Source organism: Cyclopterus lumpus, chromosome 2 (assembly GCF_009769545.1).
Source record: "Cyclopterus lumpus isolate fCycLum1 chromosome 2, fCycLum1.pri, whole genome shotgun sequence".
Lineage (NCBI taxonomy): Eukaryota > Metazoa > Chordata > Actinopteri > Perciformes > Cyclopteridae > Cyclopterus > Cyclopterus lumpus.
Genome location: NC_046967.1, coordinates 2,712,649 through 2,733,424, shown reverse-complemented (window position 1 = coordinate 2,733,424; position 20,776 = coordinate 2,712,649). Strand labels below are relative to the sequence as shown.

Sequence of the window (20,776 nt, the reverse complement as noted above, 5' to 3'; positions counted from 1 at the left end):
ATTACTAAAATATAATATTATAATGAGCTTCATAAAATGAATATTTCTGCAGAAAACAAACATGTCTGTGTCTGATCATAAAGTTGACACACACTCCAGGCTCGTGCACAGAGCCGTGCAGGTTAGTAGGCTTCAATTCACCGACGTTGAAACGGGGACTTCTGGAATTGACCTTCAAAATAAAATGGACACTGACTGGTGTTTGTCGGCCTGCGGAGCAGCACACAAACGAATGTCCAACAATTAGTACACATGTTGTTGTGTCTTGGACATCCAAGCAAAACAAATCTTCTAATCTTTTAAAAGTCTTCTGCTGTGTGGTCGACTAAATCAAATCCAGGTGGAGGTGGTGGAGCAGTCCCAGTCTCCAGATGCTCTCTGGATCATCAGCACTCAGCTGATCACGTCCATCTGATGAGAGAAGAAGAAGACAACAGAAGAGATGGATCAGTGTCTCCAGAGAGTCCCTTCATCAGCACATCAAGAGAAAGAGCAGCAGGGCCTCCAGTCTATGCAGCTTCCTCTGACCCTTTGGGTCATCCAGGCTGAGTCTTTGCTGAGGGTCCTGAACGCATCACGACTGCAGAACCAGAGAGGTGCTCGCTGTAAAGATGGATTCAACCCTGTTCTGCTGCGTTCACAACACACGCAAAGCCACGCGACTTCATACAGAGTCAATGCAAAGAAGGAATAAAAGGACAACATGTGAATGGACATATTTCGACACGAGTGAGAACTTGACGTGACGCTGCGTCTTTAAAGCCAATCGGTGTTGAGATGCTCCTACTTCGTCACTGACGTCCTGACGTTGAAAAGAACCCACAGCTGGAGGTTCCCTACGAGGCCTCATATTAGTCCAGAGACCAGATGAAACTGGGTCCCTTGCTCCTTCCCCAGAGTCTTTGTGCTTTCTCTCCTCACAGGTTCTCTGGGTCGTGTTGCCTCTGGACCCTGGTCCTGCCTCCTGCTGGGGTCCTGCCCGACCCCTCCTGCTATTATCATTGGTATGTGTAGGTGCATGCAATTAGTATAGCCAAAACCATTACTGCTACCATTACTCTACCATATCCACTGTTGCTGCTATTTGGGGATTTTTGACCTCTTCATCATGACTAATACTCATTATATGAATTATTTATGTGATATGCATTGAATGTGTTGTAACTCTGTTATGTTGAACTTCAGGTCACGTGACATCTGTTGTACTTCTGGTTACATGACATCTGTTGTACTTCTGGTCACATGACATCTATGGTACTTGTGGTCACATGACATCTATTGTACTTCTGGTCACATGACATCTATTGTACTTCTGGTCACATGACATCTGTTGTACTTCTGGTCACATGACATCTATTGTACTTCTGGTCACATGACATCTATTGTACTTCTGGTCACATGACATCTATTGTACTTCTGTCCATCCTGATAGATCCTCCTCAGTTGCTCTCACTAACCCTTTCTTACCCTTTTCTCCCAATGTTGGAGAGTTGTTCATGAACTGATGTGAGGGTCAAAGGTCAGAGGATGTCATATGTGTACGGATTGTAAATCCCTATGAGGAGAGTTTGTGATTTGGGGCTATACACATATATGGATATATATATATATATATATATATATATATATATATATATATATATATATATATATATATATATATATATCCATTCAGAAAACTAATATTTTAAAAGTTGTTTTCTTGTCTTCTTGTGGACAATTAACAAAACATGAATTTAGACTTTTCATAAATCTGCTTCATTTTTATCCGTTCATTGTAATTCAATCACAGCTGAATCTGTATTTTGGGTTCTTACAGCTGCAGTAAACCAGCCCATGTGTGTCTTGCTAGATCCAGAGAATACATTCTCCAGATGATGTCATGAACCAGACATGATGAAGTTTGGTTTCCAGGATATCTGGAACTTCCTCAACGTGAACAAAGCAGCACTAGTGGATGTTTCAGCCGTGACTGATGATTGGCTCCATGGAGGAAAAGACTGAGCAGTAAAACACCAGCTAATGTTCTTGGTTACTAAATGTAAAGCTGGTTCTATGAAGTGAGAGCCAGTGGTGTGCAGGCTTCAGTCAGACTGATCTCAGATCTTTAACAGAGATGATCAATAGTTTGATAGTTTGATGAATGAGGACCACAATCTCTAAACATCTCGTGATGCCGTCAGCTGTGATCCAGCTTCACTTCCTGTAGACGTGAACAACAACAACACATGGACTCAAACCCTCTACTGACCTTAGAGTCTCCAGTCTACAATGTGGACTCTCCAAAAGATCAGACAGCAGCTTCACTCCTGAATCCTGCAGTTGGTTTCCTCTCAGATCCAGTTCTCTCAGACTGGAGGGGTTTGACTTCAGAGCTGATCCCAGAGAAGAACAGCCTTCCTTTGAGATCTTACAGTATGACAGACTGAAAACACACAAAACAACACACAGAGTTTATCATATCAATACACAATGAATCATTATTTACATCATTAACATGAGAGGCTTTCATTTTGGTTTCATCTTCTTTTGTAAACAGACATGTTGTTAAAATCATGTCCCTGTAAACACATTTCAAACCCTGATTCCAGTGAAAGAAGTTCTTCCAGCTCTAACAAACTCAAATCAGGACTCAAAGCGTCCTGGTTCCCTGAAAGCAGGAGGGCCAAAAGATCTTCATGTTGGTGGACAAGACATCCACCACTTTGATCCCCAGCAGGATAGTGGCCACTTCTCCATTCAGTTCACAGCATTATTTCCAGATGCATATCAGCAGAGACACCAGTAGACATTGTTCTCCCCCAGTAACATGTTGGGAAACCACCATGAACTTGGGCTAGAAGGCCTGGAAGTACGTGAGCATTAACGTGCGCTGTGATTGGTCAGTGGGCCAGCGTGACAGTGGGATACGTAACAAACCCCACAGCTAGCAGCCTTCACCCAGCAAGTAAAAGCCTTTGTGCGTCACTTTCAGTCCAACAACTATGAACCATATTCCTGCTGACAGCATCAGAGAAGAGTTGCTCATTGTATTGCGTCAGCTTTACGGACTGGCATGTCTGGAGGTGACGAGCCTGATATCGACTGCCACTGTCGAGCGGACATCTTCAGCCCTAAAACGCAACTGGGGAGGCTCGACTCATCACTGGCGTCCATGGGCATCGAGAAGGACCTTGTTACTGGGACTGAAGACACCGATCCACTGGACTACCGCGTCATTGAACTGTCTGTTAACAAAGAGGAGGATGGACTTTGTCTTTAAGTGAACAGCATCTGGTGAGTCAACTGCTTTTTGTAGTAGCGTTGTGTCCATTTGTCTATGGTGTTGTTTTTATTATGGTGTAGCGACCCTGTACAGGGGAGCTTTGTATTTGGAGGGGTCTGTCGTCAACCCCTCTCTCTAGCCAATCACGGGGAGGCAGTGTGCGTGCTGGTCGAGGTGCGTGCCTGCGATTGGTGGAGCAGAGGGGAGGCGGGTTTGACCTGTTCTGGGAACGGGAGTGAGTTAAGTTTGTTAGACGAGTACCGTGTTGATGAAACTGTCCGTGCTGTTAGCATCAGAGTGCCTCGTCAATGTTGTTGTTGAACAATCAATAAAGTGTTCCTGAAGGACGTCAACCCGTCTCCGTGCCGTGAGTGAAACGCACCGAAACGTTACAATATAGGTAACATCGTTCCTTCTGATGTGAATAATATTTGAATGTTTCGTGCTCTTGAGTGTGCAGTGTTTTAGTGACGCAGTTTTGTTGGATTGTTTTGTTATGAATAAATGTGAAGTTGTTCCTGTCATTGTGTTAATTACATTGATGTGGACGACATGCAGCATCCCGTCATGCGTGTATTTATGTATCTGCACTCTGTAGTTGAAGGTGTTGCACTTCATGTAACATTTTATTTAACTTGTTATGTGAATATGAGGTGTTTCCACAACATGATGTTGTTAGGTTGTTCAGCTGTAGTAAGATGGCAGAGAAGGCTCAGAGAGACAATGCACGGCCCGCCACTGGTGTGTATATATAGTATACTCATCATTACTCTTTTTGTGTCTCTTTGTGGTCATAATGTGTCTATTTGTGTCTTTGTGTGTCTCTCAGTGACATTCTGTAGGTGAAGGACAGGGGGCCCCTGACCCGTTGACCCCTGACCCTTTGGCCCCTGACCCGTTGACCCCTGACCCTTTGGCCCCCGAGCCTTTGGCCCCTTGCTCTGTGCCCAATAGGCCTGTTCAGTAATCCATCAGCAGCATGAAGCCAGACAAGTTGTACATTTCATGATTGTAGAGGATGACATGCAGACAACGAGGCAGCTGATGTGAAGTGGAACATATTATCAGAAAATGTAACACTTGATGGATCAATACGTAGATCAATCAAATAGTTATTGATTAAATATGAAGGTGCTACACTAGCAGCAGACAGTGAACCCACCTCAGAGTCTCCAGACTACAATGTGGACTCTCCAGAAAACCACTCAGCAGCTTCACTCCTGAATCCTGCAGCTGGTTTTCACTCAGATCCAGTTTTCTCAGACTGGAGGGGTTTGACTTCAGAGCTGATCCCAGAGAAGAACAGCCTTCATCTGAGATCTCACAGCATGACAGACTGAAAACACACAAAACAACACACAGAGTTTATCATATCAATACACAATGAATCATTATTTACATCATTAACATGAGTGGCTTTCATTTTGGTTTCATCTTCTTTTGTAAACAGACATGTTGTTAAAATCATGTCCCTGTAAACACATTTCAAACCCTGATTCCAGTGAAAGAAGTTCTTCCAGCTCTAACAAACTCAAATCAGGACTCAAAGCGTCCTGGTTCCCTGAAAGCAGGAGGGCCAAAAGATCTTCATGTTGGTGGACAAGACATCCACCACTTTGATCCCCAGCAGGATAGTGGCCACTTCTCCATTCAGTTCACAGCATTATTTCCAGATGCATATCAGCAGAGACACCAGTAGACATTGTTCTCCCCCAGTAACATGTTGGGAAACCACCATGAACTTGGGCTAGAAGGCCTGGAAGTACGTGAGCATTAACGTGCGCTGTGATTGGTCAGTGGGCCAGCGTGACAGTGGGATACGTAACAACCCCCACAGCTAGCAGCCTTCACCCAGCAAGTAAAAGCCTTTGTGCGTCCCTTTCAGTCCAACAACTATGAACCATATTCCTGCTGACAGCATCAGAGAAGAGTTGCTCATTGTATTGCGTCAGCTTTACGGACTGGCATGTCTGGAGGTGACGAGCCTGATATCGACTGCCACTGTCGAGCGGACATCTTCAGCCCTAAAACGCAACTGGGGAGGCTCGACTCATCACTGGCGTCCATGGGCATCGAGAAGGACCTTGTTACTGGGACTGAAGCCACCGATCCACTGGACTACCGCGTCATTGAACTGTCTGTTAACAAAGAGGAGGATGGACTTTGTCTTTAAGTGAACAGCATCTGGTGAGTCAACTGCTTTTTGTAGTAGCGTTGTGTCCATTTGTCTATGGTGTTGTTTTTATTATGGTGTAGCGACCCTGTACAGGGGAGCTTTGTATTTGGAGGGGTCTGTCGTCAACCCCTCTCTCTAGCCAATCACGGGGAGGCAGTGTGCGTGCTGGTCGAGGTGCGTGCCTGCGATTGGTGGAGCAGAGGGGAGGCGGGTTTGACCTGTTCTGGGAACGGGAGTGAGTTAAGTTTGTTAGACGAGTACCGTGTTGATGAAACTGTCCGTGCTGTTAGCATCAGAGTGCCTCGTCAATGTTGTTGTTGAACAATCAATAAAGTGTTCCTGAAGGACGTCAACCCGTCTCCGTGCCGTGAGTGAAACGCACCGAAACGTTACAATATAGGTAACATCGTTCCTTCTGATGTGAATAATATTTGAATGTTTCGTGCTCTTGAGTGTGCAGTGTTTTAGTGACGCAGTTTTGTTGGATTGTTTTGTTATGAATAAATGTGAAGTTGTTCCTGTCATTGTGTTAATTACATTGATGTGGACGACATGCAGCATCCCGTCATGCGTGTATTTATGTATCTGCACTCTGTAGTTGAAGGTGTTGCACTTCATGTAACATTTTATTTAACTTGTTATGTGAATATGAGGTGTTTCCACAACATGATGTTGTTAGGTTGTTCAGCTGTAGTAAGATGGCAGAGAAGGCTCAGAGAGACAATGCACGGCCCGCCACTGGTGTGTATATATAGTATACTCATCATTACTCTTTTTGTGTCTCTTTGTGGTCATAATGTGTCAATTTGTGTCTTTGTGTGTCTCTCAGTGACATTCTGTAGGTGAAGGACAGGGGGCCCCTGACCCGTTGACCCCCGACCCTTTGGCCCCTGACCTTTTGGCCCCTGACCCTTTGACCCCTGACCCGTTGACCCCCGACCCTTTGACCCCTGACCCTTTGGCCCCTGGCTCTGTGCCCAGTAGGCCTGTTCAGTAATCCATCAGCAGCATGAAGCCAGACAAGTTGTACATTTCATGATTGTAGAGGATGACATGCAGACAACGAGGCAGCTGATGTGAAGTGGAACATATTACCAGAAAATGTAACACTTGATGGATCAATACGTAGATCAATCAAATAGTTATTGATTAAATATGAAGGTGCTACACTAGCAGCAGACAGTGAACCCACCTCAGAGTCTCCAGACTACAATGTGGACTCTCCAGAAAACCACTCAGCAGCTTCACTCCTGAATCCTGCAGCTGGTTTCCACTCAGATCCAGTTCTCTCAGACTGGAGGGGTTTGACTTCAGAGCTGATCCCAGAGAAGAACAGCCTTCCTTTGAGATCTGACACCATGACAGACTGAAAACACACAAAACAACACACAGAGTTTATCATATCAATACACAATGAATCATTATTTACATCATTAACATGAGTGGCTTTCATTTTGGTTTCATCTTCTTTTGTAAACAGACATGTTGTTAAAATCATGTCCCTGTAAGAAGAAGAAATGATGATAGAAACAATCTGTTCATAATCAATCAGATGTGATCAGGTTTTAAATGGTGAACTCCACTTCACAAGGTTTCCTGCAGCTGGTAGCAGACGTGTAGAAGCAGCTTACGGCAGGAGGAGTCATGACTTGTTTCATATATATATATATATATATATATATATATATATATATATATATATATATATATATATATATATAACCATCAGCAGCATGAAGCCAGACAAGTTGTACATTTCATGATTGTATATCAACGTATTCAATTAAAATTCAGCGAGGTCCAGTTAGAGAGAACTTCCTCATTAAAGGTCCAGAACATCAATGTCAAATATGCGCTCTATGATTTTGTGCCATAAGCATTGAAGTAGCCAACAGTTGTATTAACATCTGTATGTAGTAAACAACTGACTGTCAAATTAAATAAAGAAAACAAAATTATATAACATCTACAAAATATTTATTGTAACAGATTTCCAATTTAACTGGATTGATTATAAATAATACATACTCTAATAATAAATACATTATCTTCTCTTATTTAAAGTAAAATAAAGGCTGGATTTAAAACAGAAAGCTTTTGAAAAATGTGACTTAAAATAAAGGACTTTATTTTAGAAATAATAATTTAACTGAATTGTCCTGCAGCTTTAAATTCAGTTTATTGGGGCGTCAAGCGATGTCAATCAAAAGAGCCAAGATATTATATTATTGTTATCTAGAAGGAGAAATGTGTGTGCAGGGACTTCATCTAGTTATGAAACCACTTGTTTCAGCTCATTTCTCTCTGTTCACATCATTGTTGATCAATTAATTAATGTAATAGATTCTGATCATTTTGGGATCTTGGCTTTATTTATAATTCATGTGTTAGATTCTGATCATATTGGGCTCTTAGCTTTATTTATAATTCATGTGTTAGATTCTGATCATATTGGGCTCTTGGCTTTATTTATAATTCATGTGTTAGATTCTGATCATATTGGGCTCTTAGCTTTATTTATAATTCATGTGTTAGATTCTGATCATTTTGGGCTCTTAGGGTACGTTTGCTCCAAAGATCTGAGCTTTGTCTCGTAGCTTCATATCTCTGCTTTAATATCTCTGCTTTAATATCTCTGTTTTAATATCGCTGCTTTAATATCTCTGTTATAATATCGCTGCTTTAATATCTCTGTTTTAATATCTCTTTTTTAATATCGCTGCTTTAATATCTCTCTTTTAATATCTCTGCTTTAATATCTCTGCTTTAATATCTCTGTTTTAATATCTCTGCTTTAATATCGCTGCTTTAATATCGCTGCTTTAAAATCTCTGTTTTAATATCCCTGCTTTAATATCTCTGCTTTAATATCTCTGCTTTAATATCTCTGTTTTAATATCTTTGCTTTAATATCGCTGTTATAATATCGCTGCTTTAATATCTCTGTTTTAATATCTCTGTTTTAATATCGCTGCTTTAGTATCTCTGCTTTAATATCTCTGTTTTAATATCGCTGCTTTAATATCTCTGTTATAATATCGCTGATTTAATATCTCTGTTTTAATATCTCTGCTTTAATATCTCTGCTTTAATATCGCTGCTTTAATATCGCTGCTTTAAAATCTCTGTTTTAATATCCCTGCTTTAATATCTCTGTTTTAATATCGCTGCTTTAGTATCTCTGCTTTAATATCTCTGTTTTAATATCGCTGCTTTAATATCTCTGCTTTAATATCTCTGTTTTAATATCTCTGCTTTAATATCTCTGTTTTAATATCTCTGCTTTAATATCTCTATTTTAATATCTCTGCTTTAATATCGCTGTTATAATATCGCTGCTTTAATATCTCTGTTTTAATATCTCTGCTATAATATCTCTGTTTTAATATCTCTGCTTTAATATCTCTATTTTAATATCTCTGCTTTAATATCGCTGTTATAATATCGCTGCTTTAATATCTCTGTTTTAATATCACTGCTTTAATATCTCTGTTTTAATATCTCTGCTTTAATATCGCTGTTATAATATCGCTGCTTTATTATCTCTTTTTTAATATCTCTGTTTTAATATCTCTGCTTTAGTATCTCTGCTTTAATATCTCTGCTTTAATATCTCTGCTTTAATATCTCTGCTTTAATATCTCTGAACGTGAGACATGCTGCTGTTGAACTGGTTGTGGGAACAATAAACATAACAGAGTCCATTCGTGGTTAAGCTCTGGTTAAGATGTCCACATTTCTCTTTTTGGAACTTCTCTGACTCGCGTACTTTTTCCATCTTTCGGGTCTCCTGTCGCTCCCGTGTGAGTGAATATGGCACTCGAGTCGAGGGCGGGGCTTATCTGAATACACATGTGTGATTGGCCGAGTAGCATCACGTGAGATGATTTACAACGCGTGTAATTGGCCGCTGTGTTTCCTGGACCGCTGAAGGAGAGCCGTAAAGACTAGAAGAGCTGAGCCGGTGAAATAGAAGTGACTTGTGAAAATGTAATAAATCTCAATTATCTATCGGTTTTCGGTCCAGAGAAAAAGGGGTCTGGGTCTGGACCGCGGTCCACCTGTTAGTGACCCCTGGTCTAGAGGATGACATGCAGACAACGAGGCAGCTGATGTGAAGTGGAACATATTACCAGAAAATGTAACACTTGATGGATCAATACGTAGATCAATCAAATAGTTATTGATTAAACATGAAGGTGCTACACTAGCAGCAGACAGTGAACCCACCTCAGAGTCTCCAGACTACAATGTGGACTCTCCAGAAAACCACTCAGCAGCTTCACTCCTGAATCCTGCAGCTGGTTTACACTCAGATCCAGTTTTCTCAGACTGGAGGGGTTTGACTTCAGAGCTGATCCCAGAGAAGAACAGCCTTCCTTTGAGATCTTACACCATGACAGACTGAAAACACACAAAACAACACACAGAGTTTATCATATCAATACACAATGAATCATTATTTACATCATTAACATGAGTGGCTTTCATTTTGGTTTCATCTTCTTTTGTAAACAGACATGTTGTTAAAATCATGTCCCTGTAAGAAGAAGAAATGATGATAGAAACAATCTGTTCATAATCAATCAGATGTGATCAGGTTTTAAATGGTGAACTCCACTTCACAATGTTTCCTGCAGCTGGTAGCAGACGTGTAGAAGCAGCTTACGGCAGGAGGAGTCATGACTTGTTTCATATATGGAGATATATATATATATATATATATATATATATATATATATATATATATATATATATATATATATATATATAAACATCAATCAGCAGCATGAAGCCAGACAAGTTGTACATTTCATGATTGTATATCAGGGTATTCAATTATAATTCAGCGAGGTCCAGTTAGAGAGAACTTCCTCATTTAATGTCCAGAACATCAATGTCAAATATGCGCTCTATGATTTTGTGCCATAAGCATTGAAGTAGCCAACAGTTGTATTAACGTCTGTATGTAGTAAACAACTGACTGTCAAATTAAATAAAGAAAACTAAATTATATAACATCTACAAAATATTTATTGTAACAGATTTCCAATTTAACTGGATTGATTATAAATAATACATACTCTAATAATAAATACATTATCTTCTCTTATTTAAAGTAAAATAAAGGCTGGATTTAAAACAGAAAGCTTTTGAAAAATGTGACTTAAAATAAAGGACTTTATTTTAGAAATAATAATTTAACTGAATGGTCCTGCAGCTTTAAATTCAGTTTATTGGGGCGTCAAGCGATGTCAATCAAAAGAGCCAAGATATTATATTATTGTTATCTAGAAGGAGAAATGTGTGTGCAGGGACTTCATCTGGTTATGAAACCACTTGTTTCAGCTCATTTCTCTCTGTTCACATCATTGTTGATCAATTAATTCATGTGATAGATTCTGATCATATTGGGCTCTTGGCTTTATTTATAATTCATGTGTTAGATTCTGATCATATTGGGCTCTTAGCTTTATTTATAATTCATGTGATAGATTCTGATCATATTGGGCTCTTAGGGTACGTTTGCTCCAAAGATCTGAGCTTTGTCTCGTAGCTTCATATCTCTGATTTAATATCTCTGTTTTAATATCGCTGCTTTAATATCTCTGTTTTAATATCTCTGCTTTAATATCTCTGTTTTAATATCGCTGCTTTAATATCTCTGTTTTAATATCTCTGCTTTAATATCTCTGTTTTAATATCGCTGCTTTAATATCTCTGTTTTAATATCGCTGCTTTAATATCTCTGTTTTAATATCTCTGCTTTAATATCTATGCTTTAATATCTCTGCTTTAATATCTCTGTTTTAATATCGCTGCTTTAATATCTCTTCTTTAATATATCTGCTTTAATATCTCTGCTTTAATATCTCTGTTTTAATATCTCCGTTTTAATATCTCTGCTTTAATATCTCTGATTTAATTTCTCTGTTTTAATATCTCTGCTTTAATATCTCTGCTTTAATATCTCTGTTTTAATATCGCTGCTTTAATATCTCTGTTTTAATATCTCTGCTTTAATATCTGTTTTAATATCTCTGCTTTAATATCTCTGTTTTAATATCTCTGCTTTAATATCACAGCTTTAATATCTCTGTTTTAATATCTCTGCTTTAATATCTCTGTTTTAATATCTCAGCTTTAATATCTCTGTTTTAATATCTCTGCTTTAATATCTCTGTTTTAATATCTCTGCTTTAATATCACAGCTTTAATATCTCTGTTTTAATATCTCTGCTTTAATATCTCTGTTTTAATAACTCTGCTTTAATATCTCTGTTTTAATATCTCTGCTTTAATATCTCAGCTTTAATATCTCTGTTTTAATATCTCTGCTTTATTATCCCTGCTTTAATATCTCTGTTTTAATATCTCTGCTTTATTATCCCTGCTTTAATAACTCTGCTTTAATATCTCTGCTTTAATATCTCTGTTTTAATAACTCAGCTTTAATATCTCTGTTTTAATATCTCTGCTTTATTATCCCTGCTTTAATATCTCTGCTTTAATATCTCTGAACGTGAGACATGCTGCTGTTGAACTTGTTGTGGGAACAATAAACATAACTGAGTCCATTCGTGGTTAAGCTCTGGTTAAGATGTCCACATTTCTCTTTTTGGAACTTCTCTGACTCGCGTACTTTTTCCATCTTTCGGGTCTCCTGTCGCTCCCGTGTGAGTGAATATGGCACTCGAGTCGAGGGCGGGGCTTATCTGAATACACATGTGTGATTGGCCGAGTAGCATCACGTGAGATGATTTACAACGCGTGTAATTGGCCGCTGTGTTTCCTGGACCGCTGAAGGAGAGCCGTAAAGACTAGAAGAGCTGAGCCGGTGAAATAGAAGTGACTTGTGAAAATGTAATAAATTTCAATTATCTATCGGTTTTCGGTCCAGAGAAAAAGGGGTCTGGGTCTGGACCGCGGTCCACCTGTTAGTGACCCCTGGTCTAGAGGATGACATGCAGACAACGAGGCAGCTGAGGTGAAGTGGAACATATTACCAGAAAATGTAACACTTGATGGATCAATACGTAGATCAATCAAATAGTTATTGATTAAATATGAAGGTGCTACACTAGCAGCAGACAGTGAACCCACCTCAGAGTCTCCAGACTACAATGTGGACTCTCCAGAAAACCACTCAGCAGCTTCACTCCTGAATCCTGCAGCTGGTTTACACTCAGATCCAGTTCTCTCAGACTGGAGGGGTTTGACTTCAGAGCTGATCCCAGAGAAGAACAGCCTTCATCTGAGATCTCACACCATGACAGACTGAAAACACACAAAACAACACACAGAGTTTATCATATCAATACACAATGAATCATTATTTACATCATTAACATGAGTGGCTTTCATTTTGGTTTCATCTTCTTTTGTAAACAGACATGTTGTTAAAATCATGTCCCTGTAAGAAGAAGAAATGATGATAGAAACAATCTGTTCATAATCAATCAGATGTGATCAGGTTTTAAATGGTGAACTCCACTTCACAAGGTTTCCTGCAGCTGGTAGCAGACGTGTAGAAGCAGCTTACGGCAGGAGGAGTCATGACTTGTTTCATATATGGAGATATATATATATATATATATATATATATAAACATCAATCAGCAGCATGAAGCCAGACAAGTTGTACATTTCATGATTGTATATCAGGGTATTCAATTATAATTCAGCGAGGTCCAGTTAGAGAGAACTTCCTCATTTAATGTCCAGAACATCAATGTCAAATATGCGCTCTATGATTTTGTGCCATAAGCATTGAAGTAGCCAACAGTTGTATTAACGTCTGTATGTAGTAAACAACTGACTGTCAAATTAAATAAAGAAAACTAAATTATATAACATCTACAAAATATTTATTGTAACAGATTTCCAATTTAACTGGATTGATTATAAATAATACATACTCTAATAATAAATACATTATCTTCTCTTATTTAAAGTAAAATAAAGGCTGGATTTAAAACAGAAAGCTTTTGAAAAATGTGACTTAAAATAAAGGACTTTATTTTAGAAATAATAATTTAACTGAATTGTCCTGCAGATTTAAATTCAGTTTATTGGGGCGTCAAGCGATGTCAATCAAAAGAGCCAAGATATTATATTATTGTTATCTAGAAGGAGAAATGTGTGTGCAGGGACTTCATCTGGTTATGAAACCACTTGTTTCAGCTCATTTCTCTCTGTTCACGTCATTGTTGATCAATTAATTCATTTGATAGATTCTGATCATATTGGGCTCTTGGCTTTATTTATAATTCATGTGTTAGATTCTGATCATATTGGGCTCTTAGCTTTATTTATAATTCATGTGATAGATTCTGATCATATTGGGCTCTTAGGGTACGTTTGCTCCAAAGATCTGAGCTTTGTCTCGTAGCTTCATATCTCTGATTTAATATCTCTGTTTTAATATCGCTGCTTTAATATCTCTGTTTTAATATCTCTGCTTTAATATCTCTGTTTTAATATCGCTGCTTTAATATCTCTGTTTTAATATCTCTGCTTTAATATCTCTGTTTTAATATCTCTGCTTTAATATCTCTGTTTTAATATCGCTGCTTTAATATCTCTGTTTTAATATCGCTGCTTTAATATCTCTGTTTTAATATCTCTGCTTTAATATCTATGCTTTAATATCTCTGCTTTAATATCTCTGTTTTAATATCGCTGCTTTAATATCTCTGTTTTAATATCTTTGTTTTAAGATCTCTGCCTTAATATCTCTGTTAAAATATCGCTGCTTTAGTATCTCTGCTTTAATATCTCTGTTTTAATATCTCTGTTTTAATATCTCTGTTTTAATATCGCTGCTTTAATATCTTTGTTTTAATATCTCTGCTTTAATATCTCTGCTTTAATATCTCTTCTTTAATATATCTGCTTTAATATCTCTGCTTTAGTGTCTCTGCTTTAATATCTCTACTTTAATATCTCTGCTTTAATATCTCTGCTTTAATATCTCTGAACGTGAGACATGCTGCTGTTGAACTTGTTGTGGGAACAATAAACATAACTGAGTCCATTCGTGGTTAAGCTCTGGTTAAGATGTCCACATTTCTCTTTTTGGAACTTCTCTGACTCGCGTACTTTTTCCATCTTTCGGGTCTCCTGTCGCTCCCGTGTGAGTGAATATGGCACTCGAGTCGAGGGCGGGGCTTATCTGAATACACATGTGTGATTGGCCGAGTAGCATCACGTGAGATGATTTACAACGCGTGTAATTGGCCGCTGTGTTTCCTGGACCGCTGAAGGAGAGCCGTAAAGACTAGAAGAGCTGAGCCGGTGAAATAGAAGTGACTTGTGAAAATGTAATAAATCTCAATTATCTATCGGTTTTCGGTCCAGAGAAAAAGGGGTCTGGGTCTGGACCGCGGTCCACCTGTTAGTGACCCCTGGTCTAGAGGATGACATGCAGACAACGAGGCAGCTGATGTGAAGTGGAACATATTACCAGAAAATGTAACACTTGATGGATCAATACGTAGACCAATCAAATAGTTATTGATTAAACATGAAGGTGCTACACTAGCAGCAGACAGTGAACCCACCTCAGAGTCTCCAGACTACAATGTGGACTCTCCAGAAAACCACTCAGCAGCTTCAAGTCTGAATCCTGCAGCTGGTTTCCACTCAGATCCAGTTTTCTCAGACTGGAGGGGTTTGACTTCAGAGCTGATCCCAGAGAAGAACAGCCTTCCTTTGAGATCTTACACCATGACAGACTGAAAACACACAAAACAACACACAGAGTTTATCATATCAATACACAATGAATCATTATTTACATCATTAACATGAGTGGCTTTCATTTTGGTTTCATCTTCTTTTGTAAACAGACATGTTGTTAAAATCATGTCCCTGTAAACACATTTCAAACCCTGATTCCAGTGAAAGAAGTTCTTCCAGCTCTAACAAACTCAAATCAGGACTCAAAGCGTCCTGGTTCCCTGAAAGCAGGAGGGCCAAAAGATCTTCATGTTGGTGGACAAGACATCCACCACTTTGATCCCCAGCAGGATAGTGGCCACTTCTCCATTCAGTTCACAGCATTATTTCCAGATGCATATCAGCAGAGACACCAGTAGACATTGTTCTCCTCCAGTAACATGTTGGGAACACCACCATGAACTCAGTCTATCAGACACTTAGACCACTACATCATCTGTGTGGTAAATCAGCTGATCCTGACCTGAGATGTTCAAGTGCACAGTGTGGACTCTCCAGTCCAGCAGAGAGAAGCTTCACTCCTGAATCCTGCAGCTTGTTGTGACTCAGGTCCAGGTCTTTCAGACTAGAGGACTGGGAGCTGAGGACTGAGGACAGAGCTCCACAGCTTCTCTTTGAGAGTTTACAGCCACTCAGCCTAAGGGAGGAACAGGGATTAATACAAACAAAATGTTCAAAGTGAAACATCAAACCCATTTTGTAATGATAAGGTATCCGTACACAGCTTTGTTGGAGGCTTTGACCACCGGCAGCAGCCTCAGAAGAGCCTCCTCTGAATCAGAGTATTTCTTCAGGTCAAACACCTCCAGATCTTTTTCTGATGACAGTAAGATGAAGACCAGAGCTGACCACTGAGCAGGAGACTGTTTATCTGTGGAGAGACGTCCTGATCTCAGGGACTGTTGGATCTCCTCCACCAGAGAACCATCATTCAGTTCATTCAGACAGTGGAACAGATTGATGCTTTTCTCTGGAGAAACATTCTCACTGATCTTCTTCTTGATGTACTGGACTGTTTCCTGATTGGTCAGTGAGCTACTTCCTGTCTGTGTCAGCAGACCTCGTAGGAGAGTCTGATTGGTCTCCAGGGAAAGACCCAGGAGGAAGCGGAGGAACAAGTCCAGGTGTCCATTTGGACTCTGTAAGGCCTTGTCCACAGCACTCTGGTAGAGATGTTTTAGTTTAGGTTCTGCTCTCAATACTTTAGGCCAACCAAGGCCTTTAGGTCTTGGTTGTTTTTCTGCCATCAGGTTGACACCAGAGTTGCTGAAGGTCAGATGGACATGAAGAGCAGCCAGAAACTCCTGAACACTCAGATGGACGAAGCAGAACACCTGGGCCTGGTACAGTCCTCTCTCCTCTCTGAAGATCTGTGTGAACACTCCTGAGTACACTGAGGCTGCTCGGATATCGATGCCACACTCTGTCAGCTCGGATTCATAGAAGATCAGGTTCCCTTTCTGCAGCTGATCAAAAGCCAGTTTTCCCAGAGACTCGGTCATCTTCCTGCTCTCTGGACTCCAGTGTTGATCCGTTTCAGCTCCTCCATCGAACTTGACCTTCTTCACTTTGGACTGAACCACCAGGAAGTGGATGTACATCTCAGTCAGGGTCTTGGGTAGCTCTCCTCCCTCTGTGGTCTTCAACATGTCCTCCAGAACTGTAGCAGTGATCCAACAGAAGACTGGGATGTGGCACATGATGTGGAGGCTACGGGAGGTCTTGATGTGGGAGATGATCCTGCTGGCCTGCTCCTCATCTCTGAACCTCTTCCTGAAGTAGTCCTCCTTCTGTGGGTCAGTGAACCCTCTGACCTCTGTCACCAAGCCAACACAGTCAGGAGGGATCTGATTGGCTGCTGCAGGTCGTGTGGTTATCCAGAGGCGAGCAGAGGGAAGCAGTTTCCCCCTGAAGAGGTTTGTCAGCAGCACATCCACTGAGGTGGATTCTGTGACATCAGTCAGGACCTCATTGTTGTGGAAGTCCAGAGGAAGTCGACACTCATCCAGACCGTCAAAGATGAACACAACCGGGAACTCTTCAAACCTGCAGATTGCAGTGAAGAAGTGATGAACTAGTTCCACCAAGCTGAACTTCTTCTCTTTCAGCACATTCAGCTCTCTGAACGTGAATGGAAACATGAACTGGATGTCCTGGTTGGCTTTGTCTTCAGCCCAGTCCAGAGTGAACTTCTGTGTTAGGACTGTTTTCCCAACCCCAGCCACTCCCTTTGTCATCACTGTTCTGATTGGTTCCTCTCTTCCAGACGAGGCTTTGAAGAGGTCTTCTTGTCTGATGGGTGTTTCTGGTCTGTGTGGTTTCCTGGATGCTGTTTCAATCTGTCTGACCTCGTGCTCCTCATTGACCTCTGCAGTCCCTCCCTCTGTGATGTAGAGCTCTGTGTAGATCTGGTTCAGGAGGGTTGGGTTCCCTGCTTTAGGGATCCCCTCAAACACACACTGGAACTTCTTCTTCAGGTTAGACTTGAGTTCATGTTGGCACACTGCAGCACTAGTTTCTGGAATGACAGAAATCATAGATGAAATTAGTGAGAGGTGGTCTTCTGTTTAATTGTAAAGTCTTTTAAATCCTCTTACTGCTCTGCAGACAGTCAGCCAGCTCCTCCTGCTTCATTCTTCTCAAGAGGTTTAGTGTGATCTTCAGAAATGCTTCCCCGCTGCTCCTCATCTGCTCTTCATCCTCACCGTCCAACACCTCCTCATCTTCCTTCTGACCCGCAGAGCCTTCTGGGTAATCTGGACTGAGGACCTTTTGCATCTTCTTCAGCTCGCTCTTCATAAAGCTGACAATGTTCTTCTCAAGCAGCTGGAACCAAACAATACAAGTGTATTTACATGTATTTATATTTAAAATGGTGTATTGAGGTCGGTTCAAAGCTTTGAAATATCTCCTGAATTTCAGCTTCTAGCTTTCATGTTACATCAAAACTGTAAAAGTTTATATTATTTTAGTATCGTGTTATTATTGTTTTCTCAAGTGTTTTACTACCTAATCTGTGAACAGTGTGTTAATGTAGATTAACAATGCATTCTGGGAAATATTATTGTAAATCTAAGACAATAATACCAACTGACAATGAAAAACAAGCTCAATTTTTCATCTTGACCTCTGATGTCTAAATGTTGACATCAGAGGTCAGAGGAGGTTTAATACATAAGACTCGGGTAGGAACTTAGCTTTAATCCATGTTTCATCAAGTTAGGGCCGAGAATCCCGAAATAACCCAGAACCAAGTAGTATCGAAACTTCTCCAATCAAACGATACCTGAGAACCCTCCTTTTTGTGCTTGCAAGCTTTCCTTGATTTAATGTGTCGTGTGATTGGCCCCCAAACAAGAAGAAGTTCAGCAGTGGGTACCTTCCTGCACACTGTTAGCACCGTTAGCTGCTAGCCGCTGAGACGTCTGAGCTTGCAGCTAGCAGCTAACTGTGCTATAAGTGTTAACAGAGCTATCCTCGACAGCATAGTGCTTACAGAGCATAGTTTTAACCTCGGGGGTACTTGAAGATGGGTGTTACGCTTCCATGACAACGCAGTCAGGACGGCGTTGTCATTGGTCCTCCTGTATGAGCGCTGTGCACTGTGGTGGTGATTAGCTAGTCAGTGCACACACAAAAGCTCCAAAGGTGAGTTAATCCCCACAGATATATAACTCAGCCATTTAAATTATATTAGGCCTAAAAGATAGACATGGAGGGCGTGGCCTCTTTGATTGACAGGTGTTGCTTCACCTGCCCGTCTAAGCTCCATCAGCGATCCAACTCTTTGACCATCTCTATATTGTATACAGTCTCTGACTCACACACCTTAAATATGGGGTCCAGGTCTCTTGGGATCACTTGGGATCTCTGTTGCTGAACTCTTTGGAGAAAACAAAAGTACAAGTTGTATATTATGTTCTGTCTTAAGGAATCCTGAAATCAAAGGTAAAGGAGAGTCTGATCTCTGCTGATGGATCCTGATAGAAACACAGTAGCCTAATGAAAGCTCACCTTAGTTTAACAGACTGAAGTCCATCTTTGAATGTTAAAGGGGTTCCCATAGACTGGTCACTCTTCATGGACACACAGCTGGGTCCAGGTCCAGGTCCAGGTCTAGTTCCAGGTCCAGGTCCAGGTCCAGGTCCAGGAGAGTCAGCTCTCTGCTGATGGACCCTGACAGAAACACAGTGCTGATAAATACAAATGTTCAGTAAAATTCTGACAGATTTAGTTTCTTTTGGTTGTAAAAGCTTACCCAAAAGACTGAAGTCCATCTTTGAATGTTAATGGGGTTCCCATAGACTGGTCACTCTTCATGGACACACAGCTTGGTCCAGGTCCAGGTCTAGTTCCAGGTCCAGGTCCAGGTCCAGGAGAGTCAGCTCTTTGCTGATGGACCCTGACAGAAACACAGTGCTGATAAATACAAATGTTCAGTAAAATTATGACAGATTTAGTTTCTTTTGGTTGTAAAAGCTTACCCAAAAGACTGAAGTCCATCTTTGAATGTTAATGGGGTTCCCATAGACTGGTCACTCTTCATGGACACACAGCTGGGTCCAGGTCCAGGTCTAGTTCCAGGAGAGTCAGCTCTCTGCTGATGGACCCTGACAGAAACACAGTGCTGATAAATACAAATGTTCAGTAAAATTCGGACAAATTTAGTTTCTTTTGGTTGTAAAAAGACAAGGTCTGTTAGTGGTCCTGGTCTGTTAGTGGTCCTGGTCTGTTAGAGGTCCTGGTTTGTTAGTGGTCCTGGTCTGTTAGAGGCCCTGGTCTGTAAGCGGTCCTGGTCTGTTAGTGGTCCTGGTCTGTTAGTGGTCCTGGTCTGTTAGCGGTCCTGGACTGTTAGAGGCCCTGGTCTGTTAGCGGTCCTGGTCTGTTAGTGGTCCTGGTCTGTTAGTGGTCCTGGTATGTTAGTGGTCCTGGTCTGTTAGTGGTCCTGGTATGTTAGTGGTCCTGGTCTGTTAGAGATCCTGGTCTGTTAGTGGTCCTGGTCTGTTAGTGGTCTTGGCCTGTTAGTGGTCCTGGTCTGTTAGAGGTCCTGGTCTGTTAGTGGTCCTGGTATGTTAGTGGTCCTGGTCTGTTAGAGGTCCTGGTATGTTAGTAGTCCTGGTCTGTTAGTGGTCCTGGTATGTTAGTAGTCCTGGTCTGTTAGAGGTCCTGGTATGTTAGTAGTCCTGGTATGTTAGTGGTCCTGGTCTGTTAGAGGTCCTGGTATGTTAGTAGTCCTGGCCTGTTAGTGGTCCTGGTCTGTTAGAGGTCCTGGTCTGTTAGTAGTCCTGGTCTGTTAGTGGTCCTGGTCTGTTAGTGGTCCTGGTCTGTTAGTGGTCCTGGTCTGTTAGTGGTCCTGGTCTGTTAGAGGTCCTGGTCTGTTAGAGGTCCTGGTCTGTTAGTAGTCCTGGTCTGTTAGTGGTCCTGGTCTGTTAGTGGTCCTGGCCTGTTAGTGGTCCTGGTCTGTTAGTGGTCTTGGCCTGTTAGTGGTCCTGGTCTGTTAGAGGTCCTGGTCTGTTAGTGGTCCTGGTCTCACCTCTGAGCTTTGGTCTGGCTGTCATGTTCCCCACACAGAGTGGTTTTAGAGGGAGGGAGTCC

The 20,776-nt window shown here is 40.9% G+C and overlaps 2 protein-coding genes across 2 annotated transcripts in view; both read right to left on the bottom strand.

Annotated features, from left to right (window-relative positions):
* LOC117741380 (protein NLRC3-like) overlaps window positions 1-20,776 on the bottom strand; it is a gene marked incomplete at its 3' end in the record, with an annotated part of 65,965 nt that extends 45,189 nt beyond the window's left edge. Inside the window, exons 1-3 of the mRNA XM_034548400.1 lie at window positions 20,715-20,776; window positions 19,666-19,791; window positions 19,440-19,583 (exon numbers count right to left, since the gene is read on the bottom strand). Coding sequence (XP_034404291.1) covers window positions 19,440-19,583; window positions 19,666-19,727 — 206 coding nt within the window. The remainder of the gene's footprint in view (window positions 1-19,439; window positions 19,584-19,665; window positions 19,792-20,714) is intronic.
* Window positions 230-19,315, bottom strand: LOC117741373 (NLR family CARD domain-containing protein 3-like). The gene is made up of 12 exons (XM_034548388.1): window positions 19,196-19,315; window positions 19,010-19,064; window positions 17,779-18,007; window positions 15,902-17,699; window positions 15,645-15,818; window positions 15,004-15,177; window positions 12,546-12,719; window positions 9,672-9,845; window positions 6,634-6,807; window positions 4,428-4,601; window positions 2,252-2,425; window positions 230-411 (listed from the first exon to the last, which is right to left on the bottom strand). The coding sequence occupies exons 1-12, from the start codon at window positions 19,261-19,263 to the stop codon at window positions 402-404; spliced, it is 3,378 nt and encodes a 1,125-aa protein (XP_034404279.1). The 5' UTR covers window positions 19,264-19,315; the 3' UTR covers window positions 230-401.

Coding starts and splice junctions, on each gene's coding strand:
- LOC117741373 (XM_034548388.1), bottom strand. CDS start 19,263: ATGAAGAGTGACCAGTCTATGGGAACCCCTTTAACATTCAAAGATGGA. Junction 18,008..19,009: donor ACCTGGACCCCATATTTAAG/GTGTGTGAGTCA, acceptor GTTTGGTTCCAG/CTGCTTGAGAAGAACATTGT. Junction 15,178..15,644: donor TGTGCACTTGAACATCTCAG/GTCAGGATCAGC, acceptor GTGTGTTTTCAG/TCTGTCATGGTGTAAGATCT.